We start from the raw sequence: 19827 nt of genomic DNA, 5'->3' as shown, positions 1-19827 counted from the left end.
GGTGACTCTGCCTCTCTGTTCCTGGGGCCGAGGGGAACCGGCTCTAACACCCTCTGATGACAATAAATCAATCCAAGTTTTTAGGCTCTTTGAATTGTGCATGTAGCCCTCAAGAGACCTGTCTGAAAGAAGAAAACAACGAACAGAGCCCCAAGTGGCCTAATATCTCACAGGCTGCTTGCTATCGGAGGGGCATACGTTAGTGCTGCAGTGTGGGAACTCAGACATGAAAATGGAAGTTGCCTGCAATGTGGGTGTTCTCTCCAGATTCGAAACAAGATTCAGTTTGGACAACATAAAGACTGATTTTTTCCTCCAAGGAGGAGAAGATATAGCTCCTAGCTAACAGGTTAAAAATGGGTTCAAAGGTGTCTGTTAGTCCCTTAATGACAGTACAGGTATCCCTTGCTATCTGAATTCTTGCAATACAAACTCAAAAACTAAACAGATTGAGATAAATTTTCAAATAAATCCATTGCTATCTGAATCCTTCCCTCTTGCTCTCTGAACCTTTCCTTCTTGTTATCTGAAATGCAAGAACCAAATAAGATTTGAGTAACAGAAGATACCTGTACATATCTTCATCTAACAGAGTCAGCAAATTTTTCCTATAAAGGGCCAAGTTGTAAATAATTTGCTTTTCAGGTCACCTAGCCTAAAGGTCTCAGTTACAACTACTCAGCTCTGCAGCTGCAGCAAAAAAACCGAGCTATAGACACTACGTAAACAAATCCGTGGGGCTGTGTTCCTGTAAGACTTTATTTACAGAAACACGTGGCTCCTGGGCCATAGCTAGCTGACCCTTCATCTGAGTGGAGACTTTAAGCTAGTTTAATAGCATCAGGCCCACATTATTACTACTTCAAATGGCAAAAGCTCTGATGATATAAAACGTTCACTTTTACTATCTTTCTGAAATAAGAAGGAACCATGCTAAAATGAGAAAGACTTGAGTTATATATAGTACCTGCAATTCGGGCTAAGGAAATTTTAGGTATACCACTTAGAAAAATGCTGTTTTTCTGAAAAATGTTTTATCAATCTTTTATGTTTACATTTAATTTAAAAAGATGCAGTTTAAAAAGAAATAACTAACTTCTTAATTGTCGCATGGCTGTGAAGTGAGATAGCAGAGCTGTGACTGGGACCAACCTGGCAGGCCCCCAAAGCCCGTTCCTACTGCTGTAGTTCCGGAAGAGCCACTCTCCTCATGTGTTTTATTTTTCTATTTTAAATTTTTTCTCAGAAAGGACCTGGTTTAATTATTGACATCTTTATGGACTCTCCCCTCAGACTTTGCACCCCCAAATTATATGTCATAATATAACATTCTCTGCAAAGATGATATTTGGGTTATGGATCACAGTAAAGTGAATACTTAGGAATCCCACCTCTCATATACAAACTAGATTGCCAATACTTTGCATCTACGTGTTTTACTTCAATTACTTTTTAATATACAAAGTAATACATGTATATGATTTTTAAGGTTATAGCTTGATAAGGTTTATAAGTTAAATAGCAGTTCCTACCCTAGCCTGACCTGCCCTTCCTCCCTGACATCTTCCCGCTCACGTTAAGCTCTTTGAACTGCATTATTTTTAAAATGAATAACTTATTGAAATATAAGTCACATACCATCATAAAGTTTACTCTCTTACGATGTACTATCCAGTGGTTTTAGAGCACTCACAAGGTTGTGCAACCACTACCGCTGTCTGCTTGCGGAACGTTTTCCATCGACCCCAAAAGCAGCGCTGTCCCCATCAGCAGTCACTCTCCACTCCTCTCCCCAGCCCCGACAACCACTCCTCTCCTTTCTGTCTCTATGGATTTGTCTATTCCGGACACTTCATAGAAATGGAACCAGACGATATTGTGGCCTCTTGTGTCTGACTTCTTTACGTGAAAAGGATGCAGTTTTAAAGACAACTTTTTTCTGTTAAAAAATATTATGTGTTCATTATAGCAAATGTAAAAAACATATAAAAGCATGCATAAACTTTAAATATCTACCCAGAGATAACCACTGTTAACATCTGTGTAAATTTCTTTTACAAGATTGAATTCACACTATACAGACTGTCTTAGAATCTGCTTTTTTTTTTTTTTTTGAGACAGAGTCTCACTTTGTTGCCCGGGCTAGAGTGCCGTGGCATCAGCCTAGCTCACAGCAACCTCAAACTCCTGGGCTCAAGCAATCCTACTGCCTCAGCCTCCCAAGTAGCTGGGACTACAGGCATGCGCCACCATGCCCGGCTAATTTTTTCTATATATTTTTAGCTGTCCAATTAATTTTTTTCTATTTTTTTTTGGTAGAGACGGGGTCTCGCTCTTGCTCAGGCTGGTCTCGAACTCCTGAGCTCAAACAATCCACCCGCCTCGGCCTCCCAGAGAGCTAGGATTACAGGCGCGAGCCACCGGGCCCGGCCAGAATCTGCTTTTTAACTTAACATAGCATGCATGTTTCTTATGATGTCTTTAAATAGATTTTCCCAAAGCATGATTTTTAAGAGCTTTATAATATTCTACTGCATACATATGCCGTAATTTATTTATTTGGTTCCCCTATTATTAAAATTTATATCATTTCTGGGTCTTTTAAAATAACTATAAATAAAACTATACTGAACTTGCTTGTAATTATATCTTTAGAGGTATCCATGATTATTTCCTTGACATAAATACCTAGAAATATTAATGCAATTTCTGTGTTAAACAGCATACTTGTTTGCAAGAGTCCCGATACACATTGCTAAGTTTTCTCCCCCAAAGGTGGTCTCCACCTGCACGCCCACCCACGGTGTAGTACGACTCTCACTTTGACCACTTAATCATTTTTAAAAAAATCTTCAGACATGGTAAGCAAAGAAATGGTATTTCTTTCCTTCATTTGTATTTCTCTGATGACCAGTGAGATTGAATGATTTTAACATTTAGTTTTAGAAAATTTTAAAATATTTTTAGCTTTTTATACCATTTATAATGCCTGTAAGTGATTTTAAAAACCCATTTTAACTTACATGGAGCTCCCTACATCGAGCTCAAGGACCTCTAGCCACAGGTCGCTGTCAGAGCCTGTGCTGCAGAGAAGACACACAGCTCTGAGTGGCAGGGTGCCACTTTAGTTCCCTTGGAGACAAACGGGGAACACACGGAATGCACGCGCTAAGGTGTCCCCGACTTTGGGAGTAGCCACTTTCTAGCTGGAACATTGTTTTTTTGGGCAGGGAGGGTTGAACCTTCACCCAGAAGCCCTGAACCCCATTTCCACTGGAAAATAAACCCAGGATGCAAGTGCTCGACTCTCTAATCTCACCTTGACCCGCTCTGGACCCTGTCTGCCCACTGTCCCAGCCACACCACCTTCCTCTGCCCTGCCAACAGGCAGGCTCCTTCCCGCCCCAAGCCCTTTGCTCTAGCTGGTACCTCACCTGGGATCCCCTCTGCCCCTCCCCACAGAGCTGGCTGTTCCTCCCACTCTGGTCCTAGGGTTCGCGCCACCTCCTTGGACGGGCCGTCCCCATGTTCAGCACCCCAGCCACTCCTGCACCACCCTAATGCTCTGCACGGCCCACAGGCCTGTTCTCCTTCCTTCTCTCTTTTCTTTCTTCCTTGTCTCTGTTCCATCCCCTTGACCCCACCGCCTTCCTGGGGGTCTAGAGCTGGTTGCTGAGCGCAGCATCCAGCAAGTGTTCAGAATAAGTTTGTTGAGTGCACACATGTATGAATGAAATTAGTTTTGAGAGACCCCCCACCACCTTGGACTGAAGCTAGTTTGGTCATTCCACAATCAATACTCCCTAATAGCTGTCTCAGGCCAGGGCTGGAAGTACCCCTGTGATGGACATTCTCCCCAGAAACTGCCCTGGAGTGAAACTCTTGGGAGCCCCCTGCTGAGCTGCTGGCCTCAGCCTGGTGCCGCCCACTGCTAAGTCCACGGCAGCACCCCAGCCTTAAGCGCTGCTCTCCCACAGCCCCAGCCTCCCATTAGTTCTCTGACTCTCTCCTGGCTTGTAAAATAAAATTATAAGCCCCTCCAACCTTGATTCAGCCTTGGCTACAATAAAAAGATAAAATGTGAATCAGTGACATGCGGTGGGATGCTTTGGGAAGCAACAATCTTGCTGATAGTCACTAAATTGTCTTTCCTACATTACCTTCCTTAATCTTCCTAAACGATAAGGAAGGGGTGGTTAGAGGACATTTATACACCAGTGGCTACAAAAGCACTGCAAGTCAGGAAGGGCAAAGGTCTTATTTGAGTTTAAACCTCTGGAGCTTTTGTTGGTCATCATAAATCACAGTCATTCGGCTCAAAATTTCCTGAGGAGTAAGTAGCTCCCTGAGCTGTCCAACTAGTCACAATGTTTTGGTTTAATCTCTCACGAATGAAACCTGTAACTATGAAGCACACCATGGCAACAAAGCTTGTAGAACAAGCTGTGGGAAACAGCATTCATTACGACAGAGCATGTTGTAAGAAAATGAATATTCTCTTAGGTGGTAAATGACGTCAAGAGCCTTGAGATAATCCACTGCCATCTGTCTGTCCGTCCATCCATCCATCCATCCATCTAACTATCTATCTATCTGTCTATCCCTATATCTAGCTATCCATGTGGTGTAGGTTTCCCTTGCTTGTCAGAAACCTGCAGAATCTTCAGTCTGGCCTCATAGGATGCCTGGAGTAAGGAGTGTCTCTAGTGAATCCAAATCCAACTATGGAACCTCATCGTTCCTGGTGTCTAAGGGCTGACTGGGACAGGCTGGCATGAGAGTGCTGAGCTCTGACCAACGCTCACAAGATGCCACGGGGGGGTGCTCTGCAGTTTAAAGTCAACAGCCACACGTGTGGGGCCACCAGGCCCTCCGTCCTCTCTCCCTGTCCGGATGGGCTGAGGATGGTCAGTCTGCTCTGCCTTCTGCCTTCCCCTAGCTGAGGGACCTTGGCCTGTAATCCACTCTGGGGAATGTGTGGAATTCAGCTCTAAATCTCTCCTAGGTCCTCTGCCACCTCCCCAGAGGCATGACAAGGCACAGCCACTGCACACCTCCACGGGTGGCCGCCTGGCTGCGTTCCCAGGGCCCAGCCATGCCCCGGGCTCTGTGGCTGACACTGGTGATCTGGTCAAGGTCATCAGGCAATTTTCAAAGGGTGAAATCTGCCAACACTCTGAGTGAAAGCCGGTTCTTTCCCACGGCTTCTGGGTAAGAGCCCATCCGGCTGACACCTGGGTGCCAGAAGCAGAGAACCCAGCAGAGCTTGCAGGGACTTTGGGCCTACGGAACCGCGAGCTACTTAATGGGCATGGTTTAAGCTGCTATCTTTATAGTAATTTGCAGCTACAGAAAACTAACAGAGCGGCATTGCTGGGATCAAGTGTAGCAGAGAATTCCCTAGTTCCTTCCTTAGGCTCGAATTATATTTCTTTATGCCAGATGATAAACGAGTGGTGGCCGCCTCCTCTCCGCCGTTAGTGTCTCCATTGCTCGCGTCCACTGTGTTTGCAATTCCGTCACAGCACGCAGACTCTTGGCGACTCGAGACACGGAGTTGTAAGTCCTCTTAGGCTTAGCTGTGATTTTCCACCAGAGGTTCTCAATGCTGCCTGCACATCAGGATCGACTGAGTAGCTGTCTTGGTCCCTTCGTGGCTACCACAAAATACCGGACCAGGGGGCTTATAAACAATAGAAAGTTATCATTCGCAGTTCCAGAGGCTCGGAGGTCCAGGATCTCGGCAGATTTGGTGTCTGATGAGGGCCCATTTCCTGGTTCTCAGGTCATGCCTTCTCACTGTGTCCTCGCGAGATGGAGGGGCAAGGCAGCTCTTGGGGGATTCTAAGGGCGCAAATCCCCTCAGGGAACCTAGTCACCTCCTAAAGGCCCCCCTCCTGACACTGTCACGCTGGTGATGCGGCTGCAACAGATGCATTGGTGGGGGGCGGGGGGAGCACAAACATTCAGGCCATAGCAGTGGCTTTTTAAGAATACTAATGCCTGGGCCCCTCCACATGACGTTCTCATTCTTTAGATCTAGGGGCAGGCCCAGACATAGGAATTTTTTTAAAAACTCCATGGGTGGTTCTAAAGTGTAGTCCACACTGAGAACCGAGCCTGGTGGGCAGAATTCCAAGATGCTCCCATGACCTCTACTCCCTGGTGTCCCTCCTATGATTGAGCTATGTCATGAGGCAAAATGGATCTTACACATGTGATTAGGTTTATTAATGAACTGACCCTAAGGTAGGGAGATGATGTGGTAGGCCCAACCTCATCGCACAGGCGTTTGTCCAGCTGGGGCAGAGGGGAAGCACCAGCAGAGCCGCTAGGTTGACATTGGGAGTGCCGTGCAGAAGGGGCCGCTAGGAGCTGAGCTGACAGACAGCAAGACGACAGGGAACCCTGTCTCACAGCCGCAAGAACTTGTCAACGACCTGACAAAGTCTGGAAGTGGGCTCCTCCCCAGAGCCTCCAGGTGAGGATGCTGCTCAGCGGACACCCTTATTTCAGCCCTGCAGGGCCCTGAGTGGACAGCCTGGCCTCACCACACCTCTGCCTGGCTGAGAGCGCATAAACAAGTGGCGTTTTAAGTGGCTAAGTCTGTGATAATTTCTTACACAAAGAAAACTTATACGATGACTTAGATAAAAGCAATAAAAATACTTGGCCATTTCTAGCCAAGTTATTTTTCAAATTCTGTTTCACATAAGAGTAAAACTTCAGCGTCACTTCACATCTGTTTTTCTACTACAATACTGTTCTAATGTCCCAGATGAAACCAGCCGTCTTTAAAACTCTTAAAGTCAGCCTGTTAAAACTTGCTAAGAGTTATGGGCTGGGCGCGGTGGCTAACGCCTGTAATCCTAGCACTCTGGGAGGCCGAGGCGGGCGGATTGTTTGAGCTCAGGAGTTCGAGACCAGCCTGAGCAAGAGCGAGACCCCGTCTCTACCAAAAATAGAAAGAAATTAATTGGACAACTAAAAATACATAGAAAAAATTAGCCAGGCGTGGTGGCACATGCCTGTAGTCCCAGCTACTCGGGAGGCTGAGGCAGAAGGACTGCCTGATCCCAGGAGTTTGAGGTTGCTGTGAGCTAGGCTGACACCACGGCACTCTAGCCCGGGCAACAGAGTGATACTCTGTCTCAAAAAAAAAAAAAAAAACAAAACTTGCTAAGAGTTGTGGATTCTAGCTTTTGAGATGTAGGTGAGATTTGGGGAATCCCTACCCAAACCCTGACCGGATCACCAGTGTCAGCCACAGAGCCCAGGGCATGGTTGGGCCCTGGGAATGCAGCCAGGCAGCCACCCATGGAGGTATGGGGTGGCTGTGCCTTGTCATGCCTCTGGGGAGGTGGCAGAGGACCTAGGAGAGATTTAGAGCTGAATTCCACACATTCCCCAGAGTGGATTACAGGCCAAGGTCCCTCAGCTAGGGGAAGGCAGAAGGCAGAGCAGACTGACCATCCTCAGCCCATCCGGACAGGGAGAGAGGACAGAGGGCCTGGTGGCCCCACACACACGGCTGTTGACTTCAAACTGCAGAGCGCCCCCCGTGGCATCCTGTGAGCGCCGGTCAGAGCTCAGCACGCTCTTGCTTTAGTGTTTCCTGCGGGCCATCGGCCAGGGTCCTTCGCAGCTGCTTCTCCCTCTTCAAACCCACGATTGTGCCGAGTCCGTATGCTTTGAACCTCTCTGACTTATGCCACAAGCCAGAGAAAAGTCTCAGCTCTTAACGGGCTCACGTGACTAGGTTAGGGACATCTGGACAATCTCCCTTTCGCCACATACAGGGGAAGCACTCAGACCAGGAAGAGCCCATGGGGCTCGTTCCAAGGATTCTACCCGTCACGTCCACCACCTCAGCTTTCTGCCCCTTCGGAATTCTTACTGGTAATTACGATAGAGATGGAAATTTCTCCATCATAACACAAAACTAGGAGCTAAAAGTAGACAAGGAAGGGAGACGCAGCAGCTCCGAGGGAAGGAAAATAGCTGACAGGCTAAGGGGCACCAAGTCTGGGACTGAGAGGAATCTGCAGGCCTTCCTGGGAGTCTGACTTCTGAAAACGATCCTAGGATATGCGAGCTGAGCAGAACGTCTGGAAAGGTCTCCTCGGACGAGGGCCATTTCAAGCCCGGCGAGGCCTCCCTCGGCAGTGAGGGCAGGCCACATTCTTTCACTTGATCTCAGTCCTGCGCCGCCTCAGGACGCAGGAAGGGTGACCCTGGGCTCAGCAGGTGCGTGTGGCGGCAAGTCTGACCTTGCAGAGCTGCTCAGTCGCACCGGCCAACTCCAGTCCACACGGCCCCTGAGCCTCCAAGCCCAGGACTTGGTGGGAAATAAACCCTGATGAAGATACCAGGGTCTTTCAGGTGAGGGGAGCCGTCACTCAAATGTCACCTCCGCATCCGCTGGATTAAAATTGACCCAAACACCCAACACTCCCAAATCCTCCTTCCCGGCTTTAACTTCCTCCATGGCACCTACCACCTTCTAATAAAGCACATCTTTACTTTTTTATTTTAATTGACCGTTGCTGCCCATGAGAAGGTAAGTTCCGTGAAAGCAGACGTTTGCCTGCTTCATTCCCTGCGGAATCCCCGGCACCTAAAATGCCGCCTGGCGCTGAACAGGCGCCGTGACAAAACTGCATCACGGAGCGAGAGCATGGGGGGACTCGACGCGGCCCGGCGTGCCGCGCTGCAATGAGGTAAAAGCCATTTTAGGTCACGCACAGGGCTGCTGGCTTTCAAAAAGACAATGAACCATCTGACTTTTCAACAATTTATTTTTGGCTTCCTGATTCTGAGAGAACAAGCTTATGAGGCATCTTAGACAAACAGGTCTAGAGACAAAGAATGTTTTGTGAAGAGTAAATAAAGCAAACACGTATGATTTATATTTCTACAGTGATATTTAACAATGAATGAAAAATACTCCTCAAGCAAAAAGAGTCTTGGCTTTCATCAAACGTAAAATGTTTTGAAAACTAATCTAAGATGTTCACAGAAACAAAAAAAGTCACTATAACTGGAAATATTATTCTCATGATTATGACTGGAAACATCTTACCATCTACGTCTTCTTCCCTGCAATCTAATTATAACAATGTTATGTAATAAAGGGCCAATTCCTTCTGAAGATGTCTTTTTACACCCCATCTGGCAGCTCCCTCGGCCCACTCCTGCCAGTGGGGGATGATGGTCCAGGCAGAGGCCACAAATGGCTCGGCCTTTGTCAAGGATTCATTCTTTTTTTTTTTGAGACAGGATCTCGCTCTGTTGTCCGAGCTAGAGTGTCATGGGGTCAGCCTAGCTCACAGCAACCTCAAACTCCTGGGCTCAAGCCATCCTCCTGCCTCAGCCTCCGGAGTAGCTGGGACTTGAAGTGCGCACCACCATGACCAGCTAATTTTTCTATTTTTTTATAGAGGTTGGGTCTCAGTGTTACCCAGGCTGGTCTTGAACACGTGGCCTCAAGTGATCCTCCAGCCTTAGCTTCTCAAAGTGCTGGGATTATAGGCGTGAGCCACCGCACCCAGCCAAGGATCCATTCGTAACTGACTACTCTTTTAGTTGTTTTCTTCAATCTTCCATAATCATTCCTATTTCCTTTATGCTAAAACCTCCTGCAGTCAGCTGTCTCTGACTTCGCATTCTTTTCCGTCTCCCCAGCAGTGTGGCTGGCACGCTGAGGGGCGCCGTGACTGAGGTACCTGCCTTCATAGGATGGCCCCACCCTCAGAACGTGGCTGAGGCAGAGTGGCCGGAGTAGCAACAAGAACAAACGGGGTCACAAGCACGTCTGCACTTGGGAGCCGCTAGTATTTGTCATTAACATGACCAGGTCTTTCTTCTCCTTTTTTAACACAAAATTAAAAGAAGGTAGTGTCAAAGATACAAAGATACCAGATACTTACGTTCTCGGACAGATTCCAATTTGAAGACATCTGATGGACGATATGACAAAGAGAATCCCAACCCTGCTAATTAACTACTTAGACTGGGTCTCGGCCGAGGCCCAGCTTTCCTGGCTGGCTTTTTTCTTCTCTGTCCTTGCAACCCCCAAAAGCTTAAGGCTGGGAAGGGAGTTGTGGTGCCAGAATCTTCTGAAGTTTGAGCAAAGTGTCATAAGAATGCAGTAGGAGTTGGCGATTTTAAAGAGGGTGTCTATTTAGTGTGACAGGCACAACAATAAAGCTTCAGAAGAAAATACAGGACAACAGCTTGACGATCTTGGAATAAACAAAGATTTCTTACGTAGGATACAAAAAGCACTAACCATTAAAGATTGATGAATTACACAATTAAAATGAAGAACTTTGTTCATCAAAAGAATGAAAATTCAAGCCACACTGGAAGAAGATACTTGCCATACATCTACCTGACAAAAGATTTATAACCTGAATCTACAAAAAACTGTTAAAAGCAATAGGAAAAAGAAAGACAACCTGATTTTTAAAATGAGCAAAAGGTCATGTTCTGTTCACAGTGCCAACCCACCCTAAAAAACAAACCAAAAAATGGCCAAAATCCAAATGTCCAATTACCATATGAAAAGGTGTTCAACCTCATTAGCCAACAGGAAAATGAAAATGAAAACCACAATGAGATACTGCTACACATCTACCCTAATGACCAGGAGTAAAAAGTCTGACATTGGTGAGAACGGAGAGAAATAAATCTCTCATAAATTGCTGGTGGGATGTAAATCATACACCTGCTTCAGCAATCTGTTTGATGCTCTCTACTACACTTGAATACATGCATAGCCTATGGCCCAGTAATTCCATTCCTAAGTATGTTCTCGTTCTTAGCAGGAATGAGAACACATGTGTTCCAAGAGACATGTATAAGAACATACCAGCACTATTTATAATAGCCCCAAACTGGAAATTACTCAACTGTCCATCAATAATAGAACAGATAAGTAAATGACAGTATAATCATACAATGAGTTACTAAACAGTGAAGAAAATGAATAAATTACAGCTATATGCAATAACATGGTTAAATCTTACTAACTTAATACTGTGTAAAAAAGCCAGGAGCAAATATTACATAGTTTTTTCTTTCATTTATAATAAAATTCAAATGCAAGCAAAACTAACCTAGTATTCAAAGGTGCACTTTTGTAGAAAACTGTAAGGAAAGGAATCGAGGACAATGGTTATCTTAGAGAGTCATGAGGGGTTATGATTGCAAAATCATACGGAAGGTTTGTGGGAGCTAGAATGTTCCACTTCTGGATGGGAGAAGTGACTACATGAGTTTTCACTTCATAATAATTCACAAAACTATTATTTATATTTTGTGGACTTTTATCTTTGTGTATAATTTTTCACAATAAAAAAGCTTAAACTCATATCAGGTATTACTTCCTTGTCTGGCCTTCACAGAAAACAAATACTCTCCTAATAAACCAAAATTCTTAAGCCAAATGCAAACAACTCTTAAAGATTCTGGGGGCCCACCTATGGGGGTCCTTTATGTGAATTAGGCGAAGGCACCCTCTCTGGGAGGATGATTTATTAAAGCCAAAGCTATCTCCTCGGGTGGAGGCAGCCTGTTGGGCATACTGTCCTGGGAGTTTATGTCTCCTTTGAGCAAAGAAAAAGGTCCCCTCCCTGCAGGAGATGCAACTCTGCACGCAGGTAAGTTTATTGGATGGAGTGCAGACTGGCCTTCGGTTATACTTGCTTCCCCATCTGGGTGCTTTTGTACAGTACACAAATATCAAACACGCCCTGGCAGCCCTGCCTCGGAGAATAGAAAGGTGACAATTACACATATATGGGTACACCAAACACGCAACACATGCTGGCACAGGACTACTATCGTCCATTTTCCCTTACCGCATAACCTTCTGTCTTCTTCTGGCACCATTTCAGCAGAGCATTGCGCTTGGAGCCACCATATTCACGGGCCAAGGCTGCCAGAGGGTCTCTTCTTTCCACACTGGTTAGAAAGCAGAGAAAGAATAACGAGAAGTTGGTAATTTTTAGGACCCTCAAATATACAAGAAATAAATTACTAGATTAGAAAAGCCTAGTTTCTTCAGCAAGACTCTAAAGAAACAATCAAATTAGTCACATTAATAATACATTTTTATGATGTCTCACCGAATGAAAGAAAAATTAAATTGTGCTTCCTGACTATCGTAAGTCTGGGAGAATTTTGTTTTAAAATCCATCTGTTGCTCACTCATCTAACCTTTTATTTCTTTACTTAGTACGTCAGTTCAATTAAAGATACTTATAACAAAACACTCTACGTGTTTCAAGGGTACACCTCTATCCAAATAACATATAGAAGGTAGAGCAGAGCTGGGTGCAGTAGCGTGCGCCTGCAATCCCAGCTACCTGGGAGGCTGACGCAGGAGGATTGCTCAAGCCCAGGAGCTCAGGCTGCAGTGAGCTATGATCAGGCCACTGCACTCCAGCCTGGGTGACAGAGTGAGACTCTGTCTCTTAAAAAAAACAAACAACACCCTCCCCCACAAAACATGAAAACACACAGTATGTTTCCATGAATACAAAATCTAAAACATGCAATTTATTTATTTTTTTTTTTTTGAGGCAGAGTCTCACTCTGTTGCCTAGGCTAGAGTGCCGTGGCGTCAGCTTAGCTCGCAGCAACCTCAAACTCCTGGGCTCAAACCTCAAACTCCTGGGCTCAAGCGATCCTCCTGCCTCAGCCTCCCGAGTAGCTGGGACTACAGGCATGCGCCACCATGCCCGGCTAATTTTTTCTATATATTTTTAGTTGTCCAATTAATTTCTTTCTATTTTTAGTAGAGACGGGGTCTCACTCTTGCTCAGGCTGGTCTCGAACTCCTGAGCTCAAACAATCCACTCACCTCGGCCTCCCAGAATGCTAGGATTACAGGCATGAGCCACCGCGCCCGGCCAAAAACATGCGATTTAAATAACATTGTTTGGGGATGTCAACATACGTGGCAAAAGAACTAAGAATAACAGAAAAAGACAAATATTAAACTTGGAGTGGTGCTTACCTTGGAGGGGGGAGCAAGACAATGCAAGTGGACAGGGGCTGATGGAAAATTTCAAAGGTAACAATTTTCTTTTCCTTACGCTGGGAGGTGGGTTATCTGGGTGGATCTCCAGGTATGTTATTCTTTATACCTAGCACATATTCTTTTGTATCCATCTAGTATTTAATAAAAATATTCTAAAATGATTTTAAAAAGAGTAATAGCGTGACTTTAGACCTCAGCGATACAAACTAAGGTAGAGAAGTTAAAAAAAACAGTTCATACTTGAATTAAAATTTTTTTTGTATAATTTGATGACTGCTTCTCTATGCATCTAGCAGATTTGTAAAGTCAAGTCCATGAGCTTTTCGGTCAGAGGTGCTGTTAACTACAAAGTCATGGTAACTTTGCCTGTGTTTACCATGCCTGGTCTCACGTCATCCCTTAGAACTGAATTGCTACCCCTGACGAAGTATAGAAGACTGAAATGAAAGTTTGGAAAAGAGTTTCTGTACAAATGGATGGCTAAGACGTTCACCAACATTTTTCTTTAAAAAATAAAGCTAACTGAATATGGTTGCCAACAAATTTAATAATAATAGAACGAGAACTTCTAAAGTAAAGTTCTATCCTGCCAATGGTTTGCCTCCACGACATGAATGTAAAATTGAAATAAGAAATTAATTTTACTAACTTAACCTTTCACAATGAAAGGTAAAATATCAATAGCATATTAACATATGCATAGCCTTTCTGTGTGCGTTTCTGGCATAAAGAAAAGGGCGATTTCAGAATAACACTAATTCTGGTCCTTAAAGCCTCTTTTGTTTATTTAAATCTCTTGCACGTAAACAGGTTAATATGTAATATCTGTGGCTTTAAAGTAAACCTCTGAAACACATGACTTCATCTATTTGGGTTCAAATATAGGCTACACCCAAAGATACAACAAGACCTGAACTTATTCAGACTTTCATAAATCCTTTTATAATACCCACATTGGTAATTATAATATTTCTTAAAAACCTGTTACTCGTAAAGTAGTCAATTTTGTATATTGATTGATCTACCCATTCACAAGTATTCACAGAGTGAAATGTCATATGTGTGGCACAACATAAGGGGCTGGGAAAGATGCCAAAATGTAATTCGAAAACATTTACTGTCCACTGAATTTTAGCCTAAATGGGGACAAAGACATATACCGTACAATAGTTATCCACACGGCAAACTAGTACAGTAATTAAACACCCAAAGGAATGTAATACACCAAAGTTAGAGGAGGGAGATGCCAAGGCTGCCAGGGTGGTTGCTGCTCAACTTCACGGCAGGTCTGACCCAAGGGAGAAGCAGTGTTTCGGACTGTGAAAGGGCAAGAGGAAGGCAAGTCAGGCCAGAACTGTATAAACACAGCCTTGCAGTCAGAAATGCTCGTGCGATACTGCAAAGGCAGGGAGCAAAACAGGCTCAGGTGGAGGGAGGGCAGGGACATTCTGGCAGGTGACTGGGGGTGGAGGGGTGGCACTAAGTCTTGGAACATTTAGAAGACCAGGACGAGGAGTGTGGACGACAGAGAGTCATGGGAGGTTTCTGCAAAGTCTGTGGCAGGATGCGCTCAGTGCTTCAGAAGAGTAACCAACGTGAGGAAGCAGGGAAGACTCAGAAGAGAGAGGAAGCAGCTAAAAGGGGCTTGCTGTGGCTTGGGTGACAGGGCCATTGAAAATGGAGGAGGTGGCAGAGGTGTGGGAGCACAGAGAGGCTCCTGGTGACCACCCCATCAGCCTGCTGTCCTCTCCTTACCCCACCCCTCCTTCACATCCCTGAGAAAGTCCTCCTTAAATACTGATTTTAAAATGCCCCTCTGTCTTATATGCCACTGTTTTCTGATTAATCCTCCTTTAAGTAAAGGTTCGATCTCACTGTACTACTGCTCAAAAACAAAAATAAAATCCCACAAACTTAGTGGTTCCCCAGTACTGTACCAAAATAAGTACACATCTCTTTGATAGTGATGAAGACTATTTGCAATAAGGCCCCAACCTGCCTTTCCAGCTGTAATATCCTAGTCATCCACCCATCCACCCAACAAACACTGATGGAGACCTACCATATGCATGGCCGGGCCCCTGCCCTCAGGAAGGCCACAGCCTGGTCCAGACACACAAAAATGGCCGCTGCTCCCTGAACACCATTCCACGGCTTGTTCCCGGTGGTGCCTTTGCACCCCTGGAGGAACTGCCACTTCTCTCTAGACCTCTTGATCCAGCTACAACCCCAAGTGCTTTGCTTACGCAGCATGTTTTCCATAGCCCTTCGTTTCATTTTGCACACCACTGCTGTCTAGGGCCTCCTTCTGGACCCATTCAGGGCAGGCGCTGCATCTTAATCACGTTCATTCAGGAAACATTTGTAGAAGTAAATCGACCATAGGGGTTAAAACAGAAGGAAGAATAAAAGGTTATCAGTCCAATGTTCCTCTGATTTCTTACTGTTTAAAACACGATACCTGAGTTTACTCTGTGGCTTCAGCCCCCCGGTGGAGGCGCTCAGCAGTCTTGTGTTCCCAAAGCCCAGAGAGGGGGGTCTGCTCAGAGACTCGAGTGAGGGGCTCTTTCGGAGGTAAGGGTCTGGCTTCAGGTCCTCAGCCCTTCCTTTTAGAAGATCTGTGTGAACAACAACATAATCACCTATTCCCGAAGAAGAGCAATTTGGTCATTGTGCTTTACTCTCGAGTACAACGCAGTTCTCATCCTAGTCTCCAGTGCAGATGTATGTATATCGCACACACACATGCGCTTCCTAAAGTAGTAACAATACAAATACAGACGTGGTGTTTTCTAGAGAAGATTCTCTAGGCAGCCCCAACTACACCACTTACAGGACCTCATGTCAAATCTCAGCCCCTTTTTCAAAACTTAGGATGAATTTCAAGACAGCGTCACTGGAGCATTAAACCTAGGATGGGCCCTTCTAAGGCCTCATGCAAGTGCTCACAAAGCCAGCCCCGCCCCCAGGTAGTGCATTTTGTGTTAATCGATGGACATTTGAAAGAGCTGGCAGGAAAACGCCTGGCGTGAGTGACAGGTCACAGGCAGCAACAGATGAAAGGGTGGGAACCAAGAATGGCTATTTCACAACCACGGGGCCTGGCTCACTGCAAAATAAGTAGGAATCATTCTGCTAAGGCTCCTTTCTGCTGTCATGTTAGTCTGAGTCAAAACAGGTAACAAAATGGGCTGGATCCTCCAGAAGCTATTTCTTTCTTTCCTTTTCTGTTTTGAGAGACAGTCTCACTCCGCTGCCCAGGCTGGATGCGGATTCGACCTCCCGGGCTCCAGCGATCCCCTGCCTCAGCCTCTCGAGCAGCGCCATGCCCAGCCAGATGATGTTTCTTAAATGACCATAAAAGTGTAGAACAAGAGAAAATTTTCAAGATTGTCTAGTTTATATTTATAGAGGAAACTGGAGCTGGGAGAACTAAGTGCCTTGTTCAAAGCTTACAACAGCCAGGGGCCGGCCAAGCCCACAGCTGCCCCCTCTGACCCAGAGTCAGGGAAGAAAACAATACTCCACAGTGATAGCCGCCAATTACGGGCGGTAAAGTGGGGAGTGAGGCTAATTAGCTCTAAACAACAGAGAAAAACAGTGTTTGCGGCACTAAAGAGAACAACAAAAACAGCACATTCACCCTGATTCTGTAGCTTCTGATGACCTCAATGTTGACAAGCAATTGCTGGAAGTTGCTGGAAGCAAGCAGTTTTCACCTGTAATCCTCTTTTTTTTTTTATTATAGTAAACAGAATCACTCAAGCAGATGGGTGCCCAGTGGGGGTGAGGGGAGGGCTGTCAATGAGGTATTTACTTCAGAGCAATGGCTGCTGTGGTCTCGCTTCAGTATTTATCTTGTCAATTAAAAGAATGGTCTTTCTACACAATAGCTGGTGGGACAGAGAAGACAACACAAATATGATCAAAAGCTCACCTAGTCCACTTATAAATGGTTAAGATGGTAAATTTTATGTTAGGTGTCTTTTACCACAATTTAAACGAAAAAAGCTCACCTAGCACTATGCACATAATCCAGTTATTCCCTGTACTATTACATGATGTAGCGAGTCTGGAGAACGCAGAGCAGGCAGGTTTTCCAGGCTCTGTTTTGGCTGCCCTGTTTCTGGGTCTGAGCTTCACCTAACCTTTTGTCTGTTTTTTTCTCCTGACTTTGGACCACCCAATGGTCTTGGTCATCATTCCCTTCTCCTGGGAGCCATTATTAGGACCTGAAGTCCTATTAACACATAAACTTTTATCACTTCTTCAATCGCCAGCTGCATCACCAAAAGGCAACATGGCAGAAGGAGCCAGAGGTCCTGGCCCCAGTCACTTAACCCCTGTAAGGCCCGAAATCTCTCACATGTAAAATTCGAGGAATGGGCCAAAATCATCTCTAAATTTCTCAATGTCAGTATTTACCTAAGTCTAAAATCCTTATTTAACGCCATGAAAATGCAAACAAGATTTGCAAGGAAATCTTGCCTCATTAGAAACAACTATTTTAAGAACAAGCCTGACCGTGTTTGACCGTCATCTAAAAGAAGTACAGTTGGATTTTCTTCGTATCCATATAAAAAATGTAGAATTTTTTTTTTTTTTTTGGAGATAGGGTCAGAAATTTTGTTTTATACTTAGAACAAAAGGATTTCTGTCCATGTGATCTAGATTTTGGGCTTTCTCTCCCTCCTACAGGCACCAGTAAATAGTTCACTCAATGTTGCTTTTGCCGTTTTTGTTCTCTAACAGTGACCACACAGACACACACATCGTTCCCACGACACATACTCTGGACAACTTTAATGTTCTACTAGGCTGAAAGTGCCACTGTTCTCTTTGTTCTGCAGAGAGTAGGTAAGACAACCGCAGCAAACTCTTCTCCAGTGCTCAGCGCACACCCGGCCATGTTCTAAGTGCTTTAAATGTGTTAACTGAATCCTTGAAACGATCCTATGAGTCAGGTCGGATTATTCCTATTTTAGAGATGGGGAAACCAAAGCCCAGAGAGGTGGAGTAATGTGAGTGGCAGTGTCAAGACTCAAGACAAGAGGACCTGCTCCTGCATCCCCCTTTTAATTGTCAGCTATCAGCGTGGAAGGTACAGCACGAAACCAAACATGATGAGTGAGGATTGCTGACTACAACCACGACTTTATGAGCAGGATTTGAATTTTTTAAAAAATATTTTATGGGCAGGGAGTGGTGGCTCACACCTGTAATCCGGGCATCTTGAGAGGCCAAGGCAGAAGGATCGCTTGAGCCCAGGAGTTCAAGACCAGCCTGGGCAACACAGGGAGATCCCATCTCTACAAAAAATTTAAAAATTAGCCAGCCATGGTGGCATGTGCCTGTAGTCCCAGCTACTCAGGAGGCTAAAGGAAGGAGGATCGCTTGAGCCCAGGAATTTGAGGTTACAGTGAGCTATGATCACCTCAATGCAGTCTAGCCTGAGTGACAGAGTAAGACTCTGTCTCAAGAAGAAAAAAATGGTATAACAAGAGGAAGATTTCAGTCAAAGAAAAAGGTACCTTAAAAAAGGCATATTTTAAGAACTGTGGAAGCAGCAGACAAATTCAAAATCAGATAAGATTTTGTTCCCCTAAATAGTTATTTTTTAAAGATTAGAAAATATTCTCTTGCGATTCAATTTTAAAAAACAACAAAGTTTGGCCTTTCTCTCTAGTGCTTAGCACACTGATAAGTGCAGCTAGCAGGAGATGCTTTTTCCTTTTGTTGGGGACACTGCTAAATCGCGCATTTAGGGGTTGAAATCTCTTGATTTAATGTCACTGATTATTTTTCTAAGCTCAGTTTCATGCAAAGAAATGAAAAGTTAACTCCACACACACACACACACACACACACACACACACACACACACACACACACACACATTAAGTCATAAGCATTTCCTGTTCGAGGCAGTTTACCTGAGAGGGCAAGGTCAGGCAGATCCAAGCGCTGAGTGATTCCTTTGCTGGCCGGCCGTGCACTGCTGTAAGTCGAATGTCTCTGTAAAAAGCAAAGTGCACGCCAGCCTGGTGAGCTTGTGACGCCGAGAACGGCATAAACACAGGTGTGCATGCACGTGTGTGTGTGCACGTGCAACAGTTCTTAAGCACAGCACAATCACCGGCGGGGCTTTTAAATTATTTATTTGAATAGGTAATAAAAAGGGCAAGTAGAAAAGAAAGTCTCTCTTTCCTCCCCACTTCTTCCCCCTAAGGGTGACCATTATTAATCAGCTTTGTGGATCTCCTTCCTGTAATATTCTACATATGCTCAAGGATGTGTTTAAAACACTTTTTTAAATGGCCAACAGGTAGATGAGAAGACGGTCAACATCACGAATCAACAGGAAAATGCAAGCCAAAACCACAATGCGAGACCACCTCATACTTGTCAGGAAGGCCATTGCCAAAAACAGAAAACAACAAAGGCTGGCAAGGAGGAGGAGAAATTGAAATCCTTGTACACTGCCGATGGGAATGTACAATGGTGCAGCCATTACGGAAAACATACGGAAGTTCCTCAAAAAGTTAAAACTAGAACTACCATATGATCCAGCAATCCCACTTCTAGGTATTTATCCAAAAAAACTGAAAACAGGATCTCAAAGAGATATTTGCACTCTCATGTTCATTGCAGCATTATTCATAAAAACCAAGAGGTGGGCCGGGCGCGGTGGCTCACGCCTGTAATCCTAGCTCTCTGGGAGGCCGAGGCGGGCGGATTATTTGAGCTCAGGAGGTCGAGACCAGCCTGAGCAAGAGCGA

The 19827-nt window shown here is 44.9% G+C and overlaps 1 protein-coding gene across 1 annotated transcript in view; it reads right to left on the bottom strand.

Moving 5' to 3' along the window:
• Nucleotides 1-19827, bottom strand: part of SPECC1 (sperm antigen with calponin homology and coiled-coil domains 1) — an 86642-nt gene that overhangs the window by 41786 nt on the left and 25029 nt on the right. Inside the window, exons 6-8 of the mRNA XM_012651448.1 lie at nt 18982-19063; nt 15510-15666; nt 11865-11967 (exon numbers count right to left, since the gene is read on the bottom strand). Of these exons, the coding sequence (XP_012506902.1) occupies nt 11865-11967; nt 15510-15666; nt 18982-19063 (342 nt within the window). The remainder of the gene's footprint in view (nt 1-11864; nt 11968-15509; nt 15667-18981; nt 19064-19827) is intronic.

Source organism: Propithecus coquereli, unplaced genomic scaffold (genome assembly GCF_000956105.1).
Source record: "Propithecus coquereli isolate 6110/MARCELLA unplaced genomic scaffold, Pcoq_1.0 Scaffold355, whole genome shotgun sequence".
In the NCBI taxonomy this organism is placed as follows: domain Eukaryota; kingdom Metazoa; phylum Chordata; class Mammalia; order Primates; family Indriidae; genus Propithecus; species Propithecus coquereli.
Note: the sequence above shows the minus strand (reverse complement) of the source record. Positions and strands in the feature narration are given on the sequence as shown.